Source organism: Ahaetulla prasina, chromosome 2 (assembly GCF_028640845.1).
Source record: "Ahaetulla prasina isolate Xishuangbanna chromosome 2, ASM2864084v1, whole genome shotgun sequence".
NCBI lineage: Eukaryota > Metazoa > Chordata > Lepidosauria > Squamata > Colubridae > Ahaetulla > Ahaetulla prasina.
Genome location: NC_080540.1, coordinates 109,226,002 through 109,247,018, shown reverse-complemented (window position 1 = coordinate 109,247,018; position 21,017 = coordinate 109,226,002). Strand labels below are relative to the sequence as shown.

Genomic DNA, 21,017 nt, shown 5'->3' with positions numbered 1-21,017 from the left:
TGCAAAAAAGAAATATCTGCTTTGATAATGTCTAACTTCTTTTCAAAATACAACTGCTACTACTCCCTGTTCATATTTGTTTTAAATTATATATCTCACATTTTCCATTGATTAAATCTAGCAGGTAGATGTTATACTCTTAAATTCTACTCAAAATAAGATTTCCCTAAATAGTACATCAAAAAATGAACCAAGACGGAAACTATTGGTGTACAGGAATTTAGTTTTGGCATTCAGAACCTGACATGATTACTAAGAAAGTAAAAACCATGAGAAAGATTCAGAATAGTCCCAGTTTGACAAATCTTGGTTATAGAATAGAATAGAAGGGAAGGGAAGGGAAGGGAAGGGAAGAGAAGAGAAGAGAAGAGAAGAGAAGAGAAGAGAAGAGAAGAGAAGAGAAGAGAAGAGAAGAGAAGAGAAGAGAATAATTTTTTATGGGCCAAGTGTGATTGGACACACAAGGAATTTGTCTTGGTGCATATGCTCTCACTGTACATAAAAGAAAATATCAAGAATTCTAAGGTACAACCCTTAATGATTAAAGAGGGGCAGTGAAAATTGGGGACAGGCTTTTAAGGGTTTGTTAATGCAGGCAGTCTTCAACTTACAACAGTTCATTTAGTGATTGTTCAAAATTACAACAGCACTGAAAAAAAGTGACTTATGACCTTTTTTCGCGTTTAGGACCATTGCAGCATCCTCATGGTCACATGATCAAACGTCAGATACTTAGCAGCTCATTCATATTAATGACTGTTTTAGTGTTCCAGGGTCATGTGATTACCTTTTGTGATCTTTTGACAAGCAAAGTCAATGGAGAAACTAGATTCACATAAGAACCATGTTACTAACTTAACTGCAGTGATTCACTTAACAACTGAGACAAGAAAGGTCATAAAATGGGGCAAAACTCACTTAACAAATCTCTAATTTAGCAACATCAATTGTGATGATAAGTTGAGGACTATCTGTAAACCCTAAGAATGAAATAATAATTCTAAAAATACTGTCTTTTTCTTCTACCTTTTTCAATAACTAAAATTCATTAGATACGTATATCGGACAACTTTGGCTACTCTTTACTCTTTTGTAGAATTTACCCAGCAAACTATAAAATGAGAAGGGGGAGGAGAGAGAGAGGGAGGGAGGAGGCGAGAGAGAAAGGGGGGAGAGAGGGGGAATATGCTTTTGGAATAAAAGCCATAGTATAGAGTAAAAATAGTTGTCTTATTCTATTTGCAAATCAAATGTATGGCAATTAAGGTTCTGGACTAGATTGGAGGAAACCTTGACTCAGTCCAGTCAGTGTCAGCTCTGGGAGAAATTGATTGAAAAACAAGATCCCTGATCACTTCATGGACTGATTGATTAACTTTACTATAAGAATTGGTGAGCATAGTGCAAGAACAAGTGTATGCTGCAACTAAATGAGACAAATGCCAAGTTTTCGTTGAAAGCAATGTTAATGTCTGATTAACAATATTCTGATAGATACATTATTGAGGAATAGGATTCTTCATATTCACTGAAAGGCATATTAAATTACATCCTTCAATGAATTGTAGGAAGCTAGATACAATGAATTGTATCTAGCAGCCTATTGCTTCTTTGAGAAAAATTACATGTGACTAATTTTGAAAGGATATTTCTGAGTAGACATATATAGAATTGTGTTAAAGGTGTCAATTTATTTTGGTTTGATAATAATAAGGATGGATGCTTAAGGGATTAATGGGTATGCATAATTGTGATGATCAGTGTTGCATAACTCTATAATAAATTGGGTATTAATCCATTAACTTCCTGTTTTTCAGTTTTCTTAACTCCCAAATACTGGTTCACTTAGTTACTTAATAACCTTGGATCAGATTTTAATAGAGTTGGGTGTGAAATACTCAGAGCTAATCTGTATAGGACTTTTTAAAGGGTAGAAACTAATTATACTGCATAAATAGCAAAAAGAAAAGAATTATTAAGTGTAATTTCAGAATTGTATGCTAAATTGAAGATTATTTACTCAAGTTCTCTTAACCTTATAACACTTGAACCTTTAAGGGTTCTTCAAAATATGATAATTGATAAGAGGTAAGCTGTGGGTAAATGATGCTAGTATCTTTCCTACCCAGGGAACTCTGTGATGGGTCTGTTTATGGGCTGTTTTGCACTAGTTGAAGTTTGTATAGACAAAGCCCATACAATTTACCTGGCATGCCCAATTGTGGGAGGCTGCAGTAAGAGATCACTGCAGTGAACCAGGATCTGGTAATCTTAGGAGACTCAACTGTGATTATTTAAAGTACTACCAAGGGAGCGATAGAGAAAGGGATTAATCAGAATACTGGTATTGGTCATAATGTTGTTCCGAGAGGTAGGGAGGAAAGGCCTCCATGCAGTGAAACAGCAAGTGTAGAAGTTTTTACATGAACAATTTGCACAGTGCCATGCAGTTAAAGGCATTAGGATTTACCAAGTGGAGACTCTGTATGGAGTTTGATATGGTAACTGGATATATGTAAAATATGTAAAAGGCAAGATTAAAATAATGACATAGAATTGTGCCCTTCATCCATGTCTGCAATGTTGACAGACTCTACTTGCCAAGGAGAGTAGGTAGATGTGGAATGCTGCAAGCATACTACACAGTTGAAGAAATAAAAAAGGGGGCATTGAAATAATATCTGAAGGACAATGAAGAAGATGCACTGAAGCTACTGTATCAGGAAAGCTTACTGAGTAATGGAGAGACAAAACTGGTCTACAAGAAAGACCAAATAAAGACGAGAAAAAAGGCACGGCAAGACAAATTATTACATACAAATAGCAGGCAAAGAAGATAACAACATGACCTGGCAATGGCTATGAAAAAGAAAATTGAAGAAAAAGACAGAATTGAGAAGATAGCAACAGACAGCAAATGCAAAGAAGCTGAAGAAACAGTGGACCACCCACTTAGCTGCTGCAAACAATGGCATGACATACAAACTGACTACAAAGACTAGTATGAAAAAGTAGCAACAATGGTGCATTGGAAAATCTGCAAGAAATACTATTTGCTTGCAAACAAGAATCAGTTGGACTACAAAATAGACCAAGTAGTAGAGAATAAAGAAGCTAAAATGTTCTGGGACTTTAGAACAGACTAAACAGACAAGACCAGCCACCTGCCTCGGCTCAAACACTGTTGATAAGAAAGATGAAAAAGTCTGGATAGTGGATGTGGCAGTATTTGGAGATAGAGAAAGAACTGGAAAAAAATTAAAAATAAGTACAAAGACCTGTAAATAGAAATAGAACAATTGTAGGGAAATAAAGCAAAGATGAATGATAATGGTAATAGTCCCTATTATCTATCCACCTTGGGTACAACTCCAAAACTTCTGGAGCACCAACTGAACAGCACTGGCATTGACAAAAATCACCATCAATCAATTGAAAAATGAAGATTTACTTGGAACAACTTACATCTTGTGATGTTATCTTTTATACTATGAAATAACAAGGAAGCACTTGATTGTGGATAAAAATGCCAAATCCAGTTTAAACATCTGGCTGAATGTGCAAAGAACCATAACAGCCACAATTACAACATTACATTACATAATACTATATCCCATTACATTATGTTGTCTTAGGTTCTTGGGAAGAACTCAAAGTGTATGAAGGCCTACACCAGCTGAAGAATTGGCAGTTGTAAGTTTACATGGTTATGAACAGATAATAACAACAATAACAATACAAAGAGATACTAGAATAGAAGACAAATAATTGGAGAAGATCGCAAAGTATCAAGATCTGAAAATCATAGTTGGAAGATTATGGCATAAACCAGCCTGGTTATCAGGAAACTGGTTGCCATACCATTAAATATTGGACGGTACTAAGAAAATCTGTGCATTAATGAAAATTTCAATCTGTTAATTTCAAAAGGTCAAACTGCTTGAATCTATACAAATACTGCCTGGATACATTAAAACATCATAGGTTCTGAGAGGAACTCAATGTGTATGAAAGCCAACACCAGTGAAAGAACTGGCAGCTGTGATTTCACACCGATGTGTATATAATAATTATCTGCAATTCACTTTATGGACTCTGAAGAAGTAAATGCAGTGTTCTCTAGGATGAATTTTGCTCATTGTGGCTAGGCTTACATCTATGCTGGCTACTATCTTGGTCTGGGGGAGGCACAGTGAGTTGAATCCACAAAATAATCAATACCTCACTTTCAGAGATGGGGGATGCCAGAACCCTTATACCGGGGGTCTCCAAACTTGGCAACTTTAAGACCTGTGCACTACAGCTCCCAGAATTTCCCCAGACAGCATGACTAGCTGAGGAATTCTGGAAGTTGAAGTCCATAAGTCTTCAACTCGTCAAGTTTATGGACCCCTGCCTTATACTGAATGAGGCTGGGGCATGCCCTCTTCTTAGGATGACTTCTTTGGATCTGGTTACTTGAGATATCTACTGCCATCTCTATTTTTTTTTTTACAATGTTTCTTGAAATAATGATAAAAGATTGCTCAAGAACGAATTATTTGGATCACTTTTATTTAGCTTCATGGGACTTGGGACCCTTGGTAATAGTTTCCAAATGGGATGTCCGAAGATTCAAGATTCTGACCTGTACTTTTTTAGTACTGATAAGGTTCTCCTGGGTCATCCATTAGTTCAAGGTATGATATCATAAAGGTTACAGTGATGCTCAGCTTTATATCACCAGGTAATGCTGCTATGGAGATGCTGCTAATATCTTGTCCAAGTGCTTAAAGCCTGTAAGATACTGTAGGGAAACATGACTAAGTTGCTTTTTATGAATCAAGGCGCCCAGTAGGCTTCACTGTTGTTTCTAACAGTGAGACACTATTCCTGAGAAAGCAGGTCTGTGGTTTGGTGGTCTTCCTGGACTCATGGCTATTGTTGAATTGGCTGGTAGAAGTTGTGAACAGGAAGGCCTTTGATATAACAGCTTTACTTATCAGTTGTGATGACGGTAATCCAGCATGGGTTGAAAAACTGCAGTGAAGTTCTCTTTGAAGACCACTTAGAAGGTGCAGTTTGTGCAAAATGAAATGATCCATATATTAGCAGATGCGCATGACGCACATTAACTTCCAATGGGCTTCCAGGTCCAAGTCAAAGGCCTAATGTTGACCTGTAAAGCTCTAGACAGCTAGGTGTCTAGATATATTTGGGAACACTTACTCAACTGGAATTCATCTTTCTGACTGGATCATCCAGGGAGATGCTTTGTTCCTTGGTTCTATGTGGCGAAGCAGGCTGAGATTCTGCCCTTTCTTTGGTTATCTGAAATAACCTGTCATTGTTAATTTCTCTCTGAAAGTCACTGAAAACCAAGTTGTTACAAAGAACACTTTTTAAAAAAAAAAAATGAGCGCCATGATATGGGTCTATTTTTAGGTTTACTTCTTTATTAGCTAATACAATTGTACTACTCAAGTCACTGCACATACAGCTCACTCCTCATATTTTCCCACTGAAACAACCTTGTGAAATAGGTTGGGCTGAGAGAGCTTGTGAGCGTTCCATACTTAAAGGAGGATTCAAACTCATGGTCTCTTGGTGTGTAATCCAGCACCTTAACTATGTTATTTTTATTTTATATCATTGATCAAATTTGCATAGCCACACAACTCACAAACATGATTCTGGGCAGTATTCAATAAAACAGCTGTTTAAAAACAAATTTAAAATAATAATTCAAAACAATTTTATTATTACCATTTCATTGCTTCTTCTTTTTGTCTTTTGTTTTTAATCCCCTTTTCTTATTTTTTTAATCATTATTTATTGCTTGTACATAGTATTATTACACCTTTTTCTAGGAACAATTTAATTTCTATGTTTTTAAATATTGTATGTTACTACGGTAAACCATCAATATTCTGGGCAAGTTCATTCACATTCGAAGTTTTGTCATTCACTAATATAACAAATTCTTTTCTCCCTTCTACCCTTATAATTGTTATAGAAAGTTGCTTGACAATTTTCATAAGCAATTTCTATACGTGCAGAGACATTCTCTGTCTGAAGGGCTGATCTTGCACAATACTCTTAAACAGGTCAGCTGAAGAAAGCTGATTTTACACAACCTGCTAAATTTAGTTACATTAACCTTAAGTAAGCAATTAGCAGTTCTTTTTCTTTGTTTACCATGCTGGATGAAGTTTGATTACTTACAATTCAATGTATCTTGTAAATCCTAACAACGGTTAATTCAGCCTATTACTTGAATGCAGGTATGAATCTGAAGAAAGATAGCTATTGAATATCTGAGATTGGCTCTATTCTATATTCAGAGTTGTCTGAAGTTGGATTTCCATTTCAAGAACTATCTTTGTAAATCTAGTCCCCTACTGGGAAAGTAGAACACCTTTTGCTCCCTTTCTGCTAATAAGGTAGTGAACATTGTGTGTGTAGTGGGAGGAAGCAGAAGACATCCACTGTATTTTGAGTACCCAATTGTCTAAGAGTATCAAAGGATAAGGTAGTATCAGATGAATGTTAATAAATGGCTTCACTATTCACATCCTGTTCTCTTTCCCTCTTTCTATTAGGGTTTTTTCTTTATTTATGTGGCTGGTGGCTGTTATTTGAAGTTACTACGGCAACCTGTCACCATCTGGTGTTATAAAGTATGATGAGATTTTGGTTGCTAGGTGCTAGAAGTTTGCCATCTCTTTTTGTAAACTGGTATTCTTCTTCTCCCACATATTAGAACTACATATTAAATTCCAAGGATTTGTAATTTTACTGAATTCTGTATATAATCAAGCCATGTTATTCTTTTATATTATACTCCTTACTTCCTATATCTTATATTTTAAAATTCTAAGGAATATATTTTTTTAGCTAATGCTTTATAATATAGGTATGTAAGGCTACTCAGCATAAAATGACCATTTTTTAAAATGACTAATCAATCATCCCATCATACTTTCTTTGCTGTCAAAGGGTTTTGAATAGTCACTGAAAGAGTATCTCATTTGTCTTTGGCATGATGTTTCGACTTTTGTGTGCTGCTGACAGATATAAATTCAGTAATATCTACTTTGTCATCCCACCTGATCTTCGCCCCCCTCCCAAAAAAATCTGGTAGTATCCCATATTTTCAAATACCCAATTTAGGTAATGGTAATTGTTTATCTTTGTATTTATTATCTCTGTCCAATAGTAAGAGGTTATTGTGTATTCCATCATTATATTTGACTGCATCTATTGATAATAGATTCATATCTTCCAAACAGATTCATTATCTTCCTTCCTTAACCTTCTATTAAACATTTCCTGCACCAGTCTAATGTTTCATATGGTTATACTTATTTTTACACATGTTTGACCTAGTTTCAATCATGCCTATCTGTACAGTGACACATTCTTTAAGAAGTAAGCCTAGCTGAACTGCTATGTCAAAATTCTGCTTAAACTACTTTATTTCCTTAACTGCTAGATATTTTGGAACTGGCATCAAAGTTCTCATTTTTACGTTACATATACATTTGTGAGTGGCTATTTGGGAAAAGTGTCTTCATCCTAGGTTTTAGACATCAAATCACAACTTTAAAAAATAATAAAAATAGGGAGTTGCTTAAGGATTAGCTGGATGCTCACACACACCTTGAATCTACTACTTTTACTCACTTTCATTGATTTGTTAGTGTGTTGGTTGACTTGTACAGTTCTGTACATTACATGCTTTGACAACATTCCTCGGGAACTCCAAAACAAAGATACTTAGAAATCAGTCATGCAGCTTGATTGGATGAAAATGAGATGTAGATTACAGAACTACGTACAAGACAGCTAATGGCAGTATTAAGGGTCAGTTGCTTATAAAGTGAAGTTACTGAACGGCACTGGTATGATAAAATGTTTCAGCAAGAAAATGTACCACTAATTTGTATTTTGAGCATCCAGTTATCAGTGACTCAAAACTGGATAGCTGAACCATAATTTTAACTCTTCTGCCAGCTGAATTTTTTTAATAAAACAAAGCATGTCATCTGTTAGTTCACATTGTTCCCATTTGCAGTTAGTAAATCTGCACACACATGTAAGGACAACAGTCTTTTACAATGCTGCAGTACACAGATAGCCAGATTTTGAGAATTGGCTTTTCTCAGAGAGATTTACATTATAAAAATAGTTTTGATTTTGCTGAACAGAATCTTTCCAAAGATGCTGCTTAAGCCACAAGGGATTAGTGGAAATCATTTTGGGGAGGATAAGCAGGAACATTTTGAAAAGCTTTCAAACACGATCAAACAGCTCAAAAATCAAATAAAAAGGGCAATCTTAAATATATAACATTCTGCTGTTTATACTTATGAGAGTTCCTTTTTTGTTTATAGAGGCAATAAAATCAGTACATTTGAATAGCAAAGCTGATCTTCAAACAATTACAATTTTTAACTCTGGTTTGGCGAGCAGTTGACATTCTAACATCTCCATACAATCCAGAAATGCCTGCCCCTTAAAAGTAAAATATAATGTTTGCCTCTTAAAAGTAAAACATAAGCTTTTCTTAAAGAGAAAAGCATTAGTAACAAAAGCTACAGAAATCCTTACCTGAAAGATCTGGGATTACCTGCTGCAAATCTCTCCTTTTAGACCTCCAGAGATAACCAAAGCTTTGAGTAGTGAAAAGGTAACTCCAAAAGCTGAAATAAGTTATCATTTATGTAGTAATTTGCACAGTTTATATGCCAGAACTATACTGGTCTGCTCACGTAGGAATAAATAAAAAAGCAGCACCAACTGAATAGAAGCTACCATATGAAAGTAAAAAAGACCTCTAGTGGCTACAACCTGAAGTTAAAGAAGCTTCATTTCTAGCTTTAAATACTGTAGTAGACAAAATGGTTGGATATATTAAAGTACAATTTTCACTCATGAGCAACCTTGTATTTGTTATTAAATAATTAAAAGCAATCAAAAATGTACATTTAAGGAAGGAGAGGTCAGATTTCTCAAGTTAGTTTACCATATACGTTTTCAGTTAGAATGAGCAATCATTCTAAATATGAAGCCAGTCTGACGGACAAATATCTGTAACTTCAATTTTCTTGTGCGTAGTGGACATGCATATGTGGCTTTTTGGGTTTTTTTTCTAGAATTTTTGAAAAGCTTTTTTTAATAATAATAATAATTCTGTCAGAAAGGCACTTGACTTAGTATTAAATGCCAGCCAGTTTCAGCCTAGGAAAATTTAATATACTACCATTCATTAGATCTTGATGCTTTAAGGACAGGTATAATTCCATAAATTAGAAAAGTAAGAATACATTTGCCAGCTTGTGAGTTAAATTTTCTTAGGGCTGCAGTTAAAAGAACTTCAAACATCTCAAGCAGACAGATGACACTTAAATGGGTGTAATTGACAGCTCACACTGGCTATATTACAAATGCAAGTCATGTTTTGGGGGAGAATTATTAAGATATCTGTAAAAAATGTACTTGTAAGAAATGTATGAATCTTCTCAGGGAAGATTTTCCCCTCCCCCTTTGTTCTAATGCTGAGTCCACTTTTTGAAAGGGTGACATTTTTATCACCGATACAGCCTGGCTAATTTTAAGATTGTTTTTATCTCTTCTCTTTCTTCAACCTTTTTTTACATAGCTTTGTTAGCCCAGGATTCCACAAATAGAATTCCTCTCCTTTTATAATGAAATGTAGACTTAATGTTTTTATGATTATTTGAACATTCTTTAACAACAAAGGGCTTGGTTGTTGTTTTTTAAACAATTCTAGAAAATTTCTTGAAAATGTATTTTCAATTTTTATTTTTTTTTCTAAAAAATAATATATTTCTCTGTACCAGATTGTGACATTGTATCTGTATAGCAAAACATTGCCCGTTATTATGTCCAAGACTACTTATTTTGAGAAATGCAAAGTTTTGAACATTGCAGCTCACACAGTATAACCAGAAATAGTTATTTTTCTTCCATCAGGTATTTGGCATGTGTTTATTTTATATTTTATATTATTATTTTATTACTTATTTTATTTTATTTATTTTACTTTAATTTATTTATTTTTTAAAAATTTTTTAAAATCATTGACCACCCATTTTACCACAGGGTAACTCTGGTTGAAAAAGATATTAAAAAGATAAGATTTTACAAAATCATATACAACATGAAGTAAATAATACAAAAAGATTTATTTATTTAATTATTGATTGATTGATGTTGATATCAAGGACATAATATAAATGTATTATTTTATCTCTTAATATATCTAATCTGGATATATATATATGTGTGTGTGTGTTTCATCACGGTTAATCTGTTTCTTTTGCAGAGTCATTTTGTGGCCTGCATGACAGCAATCCTGGACCAAATGACTGATCAGCATTATTCTTCATACATTGAGACTTTTCAGACAAGCTCAGAATTAGTGGTAAGTGGTCATGGGAATCAATCTCAAGCACCTTCATCTCAAAATGGCCTGGTTTTTTTTTTTATTTTTGGTGTATGTAGTAATGAATACTAGTTTATGTAACAGGATTGGCTTTCAAGTTTCAGTCTTAAAAAGAAAAGTGTGAAATTATGTGGATGAATTAGTATTTTGAGTCAATATTGGATTATTTATTTTTTAACAAGGTACTTTTCAATTTTAATATATTTGTTGCTTTGTCATGTTGGTGCAATTTCATGCAAAAAACGGGATGAGGTAGACTGGTATAAAATGCTAGCACTGATTTTATTTATTTTTTTATTCTGTTGCTTGATTGCTGCAGTCATTACTAGGCATTTTGTATAATTGGGTCAGCAATATATACAAGTTGCACTGAAGATGAGAACAAGATTACTTTTCTGTATTTAAGGAATGCTTGACATTTAAATATAAAAGATAAATATCCATATTTTTTTCCACTAGGACTTTCTGATGGAAACTTTCATATTGTTTAAAGATCTGATCGGAAAAAACGTTTACCCCTTGGATTGGATAGCAATGAGCATGGTGCAGAACAGGTAATACAAACCTATAGAGGGCTGTAAGACTTGCAGCCTGCTAGTCAATGTTAAACATTGGCAGCCAGGAAATTTTGAAAACCCATCAAGGTTAAATAAATGTCAGTTGGGAATGATAAATGAGTGGCTGCATTACCTGGCAGGTAAAGCTGTACACTGTTGGCTTTTAAGTTGTGTATGCCTGCTATTAAAAATCACAGGCTTGTTTATATTATGTATATATTTCCTATCTCCTATTATAGTTCTTTAACTATCCTGCAGTCTTAGGAAGGCTGGATTTTTTTTTTTTAAAAAATGAGTTTTATTAATTAGAAATCTGAGGATCATGTTAGCTTTTCTCCATTAAACGGTTAACAGAAGGTGACCTCTGGAAGTTTTTTTTGCCACCATACCTTTTTAATTATGTAAGTCATTAGGAAAAAGGTCTGTAGAAACTGGACCATTTAAGAATTCGAATTAGATATACATTATGCATGGTACTACATGACCCTTTTAAATATCTTAGTAGTCATATGAGCACAGGGTTCTTTTCTATGGAAGGGATTTCTCTGTGTGCAACCAAATGAGGTCTCTGGTATTCAAGACCCCCAGAATGAACCATAGTTCATATGCCAAATTGTGACAAAATTGTTGCTCTTTGGTCCTACAGTGTTCAGCGAAAAATATGAAAATAAAGGTCAGAAGGAGAATGTGAAGTCTGAGGTTCTAGAAGACTCTTATTAGCATTAACATAACAACCCCCACCCCCAAACTTTATAGTTATGAAAAAAAATGGACCTACATAATCCCAAGGTTCTCTTTTAATTTGTCAACCTCTTGGCCACATTCTGGCCTCCGACATAGAAGAAGTTGTCCATCTGTAATCTGATGTGATTCCATGTTAGTGTTTGCATCCATAGGGATTTTCAAAAGAATATATATATCACAAACAATGGACTTCATTTGTGATTAACTTTTATGTATTTGTGACCAAAATTCTCACCCAATAGGATGTGCAGTAAAATTCTTTTCTCTCTCTCCCTATTGATAATGTTTTTAATCTTTTTGTGTGAAATTCTTCCTCCTTTTTTATTACTATACCAGGGGTCAGCAACTCGCGGCTCTGGAGCTGCATGTGGCTCTTTCATCCCTCTGCTGCGGCTCCCTGTTGCCGGTTGGCTCCATAATTGATAGGGCTTTTGGTTAGGACAGGTAGAGGAAAAATGACGTCACTCTAGGAGGAGACTCTATATTGGGGGAACCGGACTTCCGGTCGGCTCCAGAATTGAACGGGGTGCTTCCGGTTAGGACCTTTGTGGCTCTTTGAGTGTTTAATGTTGCTGACCCCTGTACTATACTATAGCTTATCTAATCAATCATGGTGCATTTCAGGTATATTTAATGTATATCTCAAATCATGTTTCATATCAGAATTGCTGCATTGCTTGAATCTACTGATATCCTTGCCAAGTTCCTGTTTGATGTATTCTGAATGGAATATGAAGAATATGCATACTAAGATGAAGCTATTTTCCATATTCCCCCTTGCATTTGGGATCAAACATAATTGCAAATAGAGAGAGCTAGTTTTGAAACAGTAAATGAAGGTTCAAGGGCTAGGACACAAGAGGTTTGCATCAGCTTTAAAAGTCTGGAACTGAAGGAAGATTACAGGTTGGCAAAATGGATCAAATTATCAAAGGGTTATAGGTGTTGTTTTTTTCATGAGAAAGGCAAAATGAGTATGTGAGAGCATCTGACAGTAAAAAGTTTTGGGCTAGTTTATTAGTTTTTAGCCATCAGCCCTTTGAATTTACTTGTTTCATTTGATACAATTTACAGGTAGGTGCTGTAATATATGACCATTCATTTAACAACAGATCAAAGTTACAGCAGCCTTGGAAAACTTGACTTAAACCATATACGCACATACTTACAGTTGTCACACTACTCTTGCTGTCTTATGATCGCAATTTGGGAGCTTAGCAAACCGCTCACATTTACAACAGGCTGCAGCATCCTGAAGTCAGGTGATCATGATTTGGGACCTTAACAAAATGGGACAATAACAAAAACCCATTGGGAAAGCTGGATCCACCTAACAATTTGACTTGGCTTATGTTTGCAATGATTTACAATGAACACCCGCAGGCCTAATGGTGGTTGTAAGTTGAGTTGAATCAAAAGTAACACCTCCAATCTATAAGGTACCAACAGATGTTAGAAGCTCTGATATGTTTTTTTACTATTGCCTGTTTAATTCAGTTGGTGGCAAGCTGCTATAAGAAAAGGTTGTATGCTCATCAACACACTTTTTTTTTTTTTGGTTTAAAGTGACATGACTGAATTTTTGAGTACAAATACTCATTGGCTTCTATCCATTCATTCAATGACTTTTCAATGCTATGGTGGCATTGACAAAATGGACATAGAACCAGTCCTCAAAGTAACATAGAACCAGTCACGTGATCATGCAATCCTGCAGTCAAATCATCGTAATCTGGGTTTTGCATACCTAGCTCACAATTACATGTGACCAGGGGTGAAATGTTCCCGGTTCGGACCGGATCACCCAATTTGAAGCGATGGTGGTGGGGGGGTCGGAGAACCAGTAGCAAAAATCCCTGTTTTTCCTCTGGCGATCCCAGCTGAGTTGCCTGATCATCACAGGCTTTTAAAGGCATTTTTTAACAACCTCTTCAGCCGAAGAGGTAGAAAAAAAGCTTTTAAAAGTAAAAACAAAAGTTGTCCATACCCACCCAGTCACATTAGCCATGCCCTCCAAGCCATGCCCACAGAGCCGGTAGTAACAAATTTTACATTTCACCCCTGCATGTGACAGGGACCTGAAGGCAATGATGGTCGCACATGAGGTTTTCAACCTTTCCTGCTGGCTTTCCACAAACAAATTCAGTGGGGAAGCTGGCTCCAATTGCTATCATAAGCCAAGTACTGCCTGTATTGAAGGAGTCCCTCCAATTAAAATTTGTTCCCAAATGCAGACTATCTATGGTGATAACTCTGTACAATATTGTGCATTTCTGGGCCCAAAAAATGTAAAAAGGTACACCAGGAAGAGCTAATTTGTGTGATCAGGAATGAAACACCTGACTTTTGAGGGCAATCAATAAAGTTCACATCAGAAAGGTGGGAGACCTCCAGTGAAGCGAAGCAAACTAGCATGTGCATTTTATCTGGTCAATGTGGATTGTGGTAGCATTTCGGCTGAAAAAAACAGCTTAATGTGAGATCCAAGCTGCCGATTTCAGTGTTCCAAATAATGCACTCATAGAAAACAAAACTCTGAGGCAGGCAAATTCCTCAAAGAATAGCTTTTTGGATACATCATATTGGCACTACTGGTGAAAGCCAATTCCAAAATTGTCTTCATCTTTCACCTGATTAAACGTAAAAGTTTTCCCTTTCCCTTTAGGTCACTGGTCATGCTGTCCAGTCCAAGTGTTGGCTGATTGCTTGGTTACTATCTCCTCCTCTGGCCAGCCACCTGTGTGAATGTCCTTGGTTCCCACAGGAAAACTTTATTGTTTCGGCTACAAAACCCCATTTAACTATTTTCCCCCTCCCACCATTGTGTGGTAACCCTGGAGCCTCCAAGAGGGCTTCAGCCAGGCTCACTTCAGGGTTGACAATACTGGTTCTTAAACTTGTATTTCATATAGCTGACTTCTGTGAGCAGACAGGCGATATTGTCATTTCTGCAGCTGCAGCTTGCATTGAGCTAGGAGTCAGGGGTTCCATCATCTCTGAACTGTACAAGCAGCTTTCATGGACAAGCTGAAGCAAACCCTTTTAATCACTTACACTTTATCATTTTAACTTCTTCTTTAAGATTGATAAACTGTTAATCTGTTCCAAATAAAGTTGACTGGACAATGGTAATTTTGTCAGTGTCAACAGTGTTCAAGTGGTGCTCCGGTTGTTTTGGCATTGCACTCAAGGTGCCCTGAGTCCCTAGGGAGATAGGGCGGTATAAAAATATGAATAAATAAATAAATAAATAAATAAATAAATAAATAAATAAATAAATAAATAAATAAATAAATAAATAAATAAATATTACTACAGATCTATTTTTGCTTTCTTTTGTCTGTCATTCTATTTTTATTTGCAGGTCTTTGTCTTTTGTGATTTTCTCCAGTTCTTTCTCTTCTATTGTCACTAGATACTGCCAAGTCCATGATCCAGGCTTTTTTTGTCTTTCTTATGGACAGTTGTTAAGTCTGAGGTGTTATATAGTAGATTCTTGTCTGTTTGAATTCTAAAGTCCCAGAGCATTTTAGCTGCTTCATTTTGTGTGACATTATTTATTTTGTGGTTCTATTTTATTATTATTATTATTATTATTATTATTATTATTATTATTATTATTATTATTATTATTATTATTATTATTATTCTTTATTCATTAAACATGAAACTCAGTCAACTGAACATTCAAAAAGGCATCACAAATACCTTTTGTGGTGCTGATGGTTGATACAGGTTGCTGCCAGCGTCCTAGGTATCAACCAAGTACCTTGTTAAGATATATGATGTTCCAAGTAGCACAGTTTTTTGCAGTTCTGCTGGTGTTATTGCAGGAAGCTGCAATTTGTTGATCTATCTTATAAAGTTCTTGGACATGGTACCAAGTGCCATACCATGCCATAATTTCTGTTATTGTTTTTTCCTCCAGGATGTATTTTTTGTGTAAACTATTTTTCAGCTTTTTATTCTTTAGTTTTCCTTCTTTCAGGTATTTCAAATACATCTCCTCATATTTTTATTTTATTTTATTTTCAAGTCTAATTTTCCACTTTGGAAAACTGAGTAATTGCCATTTTCACAGGTTTTTCAATTTTCGTATTCCCCGTCTGATTCAGACTCTGACAGAACTGACTTTGATCTGATTGGAACAATTGATTTTGTTTGTACTGGATGATTCTGGCTTTGTATCTTTCAATTTTTCTTGCTGTTGCTGTTATCTGCTGCTTCACAATTTCCAATGCTTCATTAATTTTTCTTATGCTGAGCCCATATTTTTTATCTGATGTTTCTTGATCTTGCTGTTCTTCAGCTTTTTCTCCTGCCAATTCTTCAAATTGCTTGCATCTGCTCGCAGGTTCTTGATTTTCAACTCCAACCTGGTTTTCCACTGCGGGTTCCCAGTTGATTTTCTAGGGAGCTGCGGCTGTCGAATCCCCAGTTCTTCTGTTACTATAACTGCTGTACTGTAGGCAAGCTGATTTGTTTGTTCAAATGATGTTATTTGGACTGCTGCAAGTGCATAGTTCGCATCTATCACCAATGGCACCAAATATTTTCTAGGCACAGTCTTCAATTTTGGAAGCCTTTGGAATTTTGTTCAGTTGCTGCAGATGTTATTGGAGCATTTTCTGCTGCCACGTCAGCAGTCTGCTGTTCAATAATCTGTGTTCCCGTTTCACAATTTTTCTGTATTTCTTCAAGTTCGACTTCACTGAGCACTTTGTTCCGAGTGATGAATCGTCGCTGATCGGCTAATCGTAATTCAGTTATCCTTGAGTCTGGGTATTCTTGTTTCCATAATTTGTACATCTTTTTTTGGTAGCCTCGTTTTTCTGGTTCTGCTTTGTAGTAGCATTTCATTACATTGCAGTTCTCTGACATAGTGTATTTCTGCTGCTTCTGAGATTGTTTCCAATATTTCTTCAGGCCCATGCCCTGGTTGCTCAGCTATGGGATCCGTGGCCTGTAGGCCACTTGTCGATGGATGCCCAGGTTCCCCAATGCCCGATGCGGTCCTTGTTAACCCAGGCGATTACCGAGCCAGTATAGGCTTCTTTCGGTTGTATTTCACCATGATTCATTACATGGGTTGTTGGATGCACTCAGTTCTGCTCCTCGGCCTCTCTGGCATGGTTGAACCTGCTGGTAGTTTGCACTACCGCCAGCAAGCTCTAAGCTTCATTGGAGCAGTTAAGCTCCCCCCCACCACATCAAGGCAGCACTCCTTGGGGGATGATGATGATAATGATGATGATAATGATGATGATGATTTACACAAAATGACAGTATACACAGCAAACGAGATAACTATGCTGGATTTCGTATCACAGATCACTAGTCAAACACTTCCCAAGCATTTAGGACTGTGTTATGTATGGCGAATTATGCAACGAGATCTCAGTAAAGTGGCCTTCTGCAGCTGACCAATGGTGATCTTGTCAGTGCCAATCGTTTTAAGTGCTTGCCTAGGTCTTTAGGCACAGCTCCCAGTGTGCCGAGTACCACTGGAACCACCTGCACTGGTTTATGCTGAAGTCTCTGCAATTTGATTCTCAAATCCTGATATCTAGTGACTTTTTCAAGTTGTTTCTCATCGATTCTGCTGTCACCAGGTATAGCAATGTCGATTATCCACACTTTTTTCTTTTCCACAATCATGCTCTCCGGGGTATTGTGTTCCAAAACTTTATTAGTCTGTATTTGGAAATCCCGTAGTAGTAGTAGTAGTAGTAGTAGTAGTAGTAGTAGTAGTAGTAGTAATTATTATCTCATTTGCTGTGTATACTATCATAATAATTTGTTGTTGTTAGGAGAGGGATAAGAGGGATTTAGACTAAATAGAAATGGAGATTATATACTTGTCTTGTTATGTATTTTTGTTAATTTTTACTGGACCTTTGTTGATTATTAAATTGAAGATTTAGAGATGAGTTTATTGGAAATGGGATGAGGTATAAAATGAAGATTTTTGTGGTTGTCATTTAAGAGAGCAATAACTTGTTAATTTTGAATATGCTTGTTGAGGATGAAGGGGGAATAACTTTTCTTACTATCTTTTCAGGAGAGATTTTTAGTTTAGTTTTATCTGTTTAATACAATTCTTAATAAAATTATTAAAAAGAGAAAGGCTGAAGAACTGATATAAAATAATTGATGGGTCAAAGACAAATTGATATTTCAATCAGGAATATTGAACATCATTATTGATGTTCTTCAATATTTGAAGGTTTGTACGAGATAAGTTCCTCACATGCTTACAGCAGAGATGAAAGCTTCAAGAACTATAATTTGCCAGCAATTGTCATCATGCTATGAGAATAGATATTTCTTCACAGAATTGTGACAGCCAGTGAAACATGGCCCAAGAACTAAACATCACTCCATGGTGTATCATCACCAAAATTTACCTGCAAAGAAGGAGAGATTCAAAACTCATGGGTACAGATTTTTGGGATGCAGATGGTGTTATTCTCATGAATTTCCAGGCACCGTTATTAACTCAGAATATTATACTGCAACACTCAAAACTTTGAAACAATGATAAGGCAGAATTTGGAAACATAAAGGACATTTTGCTGCAAATTGATTACACTGGGACTCATACTTCCTGAGCAGTAGTGGGTTTCAGTTTAGTTTGCTACTGGTTTGCTTGTGCGCTCATGCATGCATGCGCACTCTTGCACTTGTGCGATGCTTCTGCGCATGCGCAGAAGCATCTAGGCAGGTGGGCAGAGCTTACCACCACCACCACTACCAGTTCACCTGATCCAGGGCAAACCGGTAGCAACCCACCACTGTTCCTGAGCCACCCAATACTATAGGCAATTATGATGTTGGAATTCACCATTTTACATCTCCCATCATACAATCCAGATTTGGGTGCTATAAAACTTCCACTTTTTTCCAAACTTATAGGAATACTTTAGAAAGCATCTGTCTGACTGAAATGATGAGTTTGCAGGACCCCAGAACTTGTTTGAGGATGAAGGACAATTAGTGGATCGCTCAAAATGCTGTCAAGCTTGGCATTCACAGGAATATGTGGGTCATGTTATTGATGTTTTTCAATATCATAGGAGTTTGTACAACAAAAAGTCCTCACAAAATGGAACAGCTCCAAAATGTGAGTTCTTTTACACCTGACAGCTTTAAGAACCTTATCCACTTTTGGCCGAAGTGTGATAATTATGTGAAGTAGTAAATATAGGTAACAAAAGGTATAATTTAAACAATTATTTTCCTATTTCATTTATTAGAATATTTTTATTTCAACCAAAGTTATGGAGCATTACTTTTCATTTAGCCCTCATAGACTATTATATTTCTTGACTGCTACAATACTTTAATTATGTCCATTCTCATTTCTTTGTCAGTGGTCAAGCCATTTTGCTTAGATTGAATTTTAGACATTAGTACTCATTTCATTTTCTAATGCATTCCTTAATTCATTCCATGATAATACGCATCATATATGCAATTAAATGTTCTTTAATTTGTGTCTACTGTAGATGATATTATGTGCTCTAGTTATTCTCTCTTTACAGATTCTAAGGTATTTTTTAACATGCCTGTAATGCTTAGTTGTACTGCTGTAAATTGACAAAGATTAGAGGCTTCATGTCCTGTGTGGGGAATTGAGTACTTTCCTTTCTTACATTACTATTGTTACTTTGCCCATCATTTCTTTCAGACAGCAGTAATTATGGAAAACATATTTCATGATGCATTTTCTGAAGATCTTTGTAATTTGTGATTTCTGAGAGATAAACTATGTCTCTACCAGCATTTCTCTTATATTGATTTTACTGAATTTTTAAATACATGCAATATTATGGAAATGCCTTAAATTTCCTATCATCCATTATTCCAAGGGAAATGAAACCATTTAGATGTTGAACCTTTAGAACAGGGGTGTTGATTTCATTGAGGGCCACATCAGGGTTGTGTTTGACCTTGGAGGGCTGGGGACATGGCCATGGTGGCCATGGCAATGATGGGCAGGGCCAGCTCAACATTACTCATGTCAGGGACACTTGTGGTGGCCAAGAACTAAGGCAGGACTTCCCTGAGACCCTCCCTCTCTCTCAATATAATCTTCCTTCATCTCTCCCTCCCTCCCTCCCTTTCTTCTTTTTCCTTTCGTCATCATTCTCCTTTCTTCTTCCTTCCCCTCTTTCTTTATTTTTCCTTCCTTGATCACTTCCCCTTTTCTTCTTTTTCTTTCCTCTTTTCCTTTTTCCTTTCCTGTCCCTTCTTGCGTGCTCAAATGCAAAAGAGAAAACATTTCTCCTTTTGTTGTGTTTTTAGTTTGTTTTGATAGCCTCTGTGAATGAAAACAGAGCCTCCTGCTGCCATCTACCAGTGAAAATAGGGTGTGCGTGGCCCCACTGAACTCCATTTTTTCTGGCAGAGGCACTGCCAGCCAGTCCTTTGCTGTTTCCAGGCCAGCCCCACAGGCCAGATGTAAGCACCCCGTGGGCCAGATCTGGCCCGGGAGGCTTGAGTTTGCTTTAGGACTTCCACACGGATGAGGAACTGGAAGTGTACATAAGAGCAAACTAAGAACCACCTAACAGATGATGGTTTCTATAATAACCAGTGAAAGAATTCCAAGATTCCCACTTTTCTGCAGATTTTATTTATGTTTTTAGATTTAGGTATGTCTTGACTCCAATAGTATGGAAACAGGTTGGGTTTTTTTTTTTTACATTGTTATAATTATATAATGGATTTTTTGTGTGTAATATTGTCATTTGTGTATTTCCTGCAATAATATTTTGTTCAAATATTATAGATGGTTCACTGCACTAAAATAAGAGTAGAATAAATTAACTCTTTTCAGTACAGGTGTAACTAACACAATATCCCCTGAACTCTTACTATAGAACTAGTTAAGACATTATACTTATGTGCAGCTGGGTCCCACTCACACAATCGATAAAGTCTCTTTCTTCAGCTTTTATTGTTATTTTAAGTCAAAGACTTTCCCAAATAAATATCTAAGGGCATTTTTTTTTCTATAGCTTCTTTTTAGCCATTATTGTTTTCAAGCCCAAAATTTCCCATTTCCCATAATTTTCTGACTTTACTGTCAGAGAATTTATTCTTGAAATGTGAACGAAATTTTCTTTTACTTCATTATATTGTATAACCCAAGTCTTGAAAGATTATAGTTTATTTTGGAAAAAAATTGGTTGCGAAAAATTGATTTGTTATTTCTCTGTGTTTAGTTGTCCTCTGATTTGAAATACTGCTGGAAAGTACCC

General features: G+C 36.0%; 1 protein-coding gene across 1 annotated transcript in view; it reads left to right on the top strand.

Annotated features, from left to right (window-relative positions):
* The window catches only part of DOCK2 (dedicator of cytokinesis 2), a 366,602-nt gene that overhangs the window by 245,170 nt on the left and 100,415 nt on the right, over positions 1–21,017 (top strand). The window contains exons 28-29 of the mRNA XM_058167876.1: positions 10,331–10,429; positions 10,910–11,004. Coding sequence (XP_058023859.1) covers positions 10,331–10,429; positions 10,910–11,004 — 194 coding nt within the window. The remainder of the gene's footprint in view (positions 1–10,330; positions 10,430–10,909; positions 11,005–21,017) is intronic.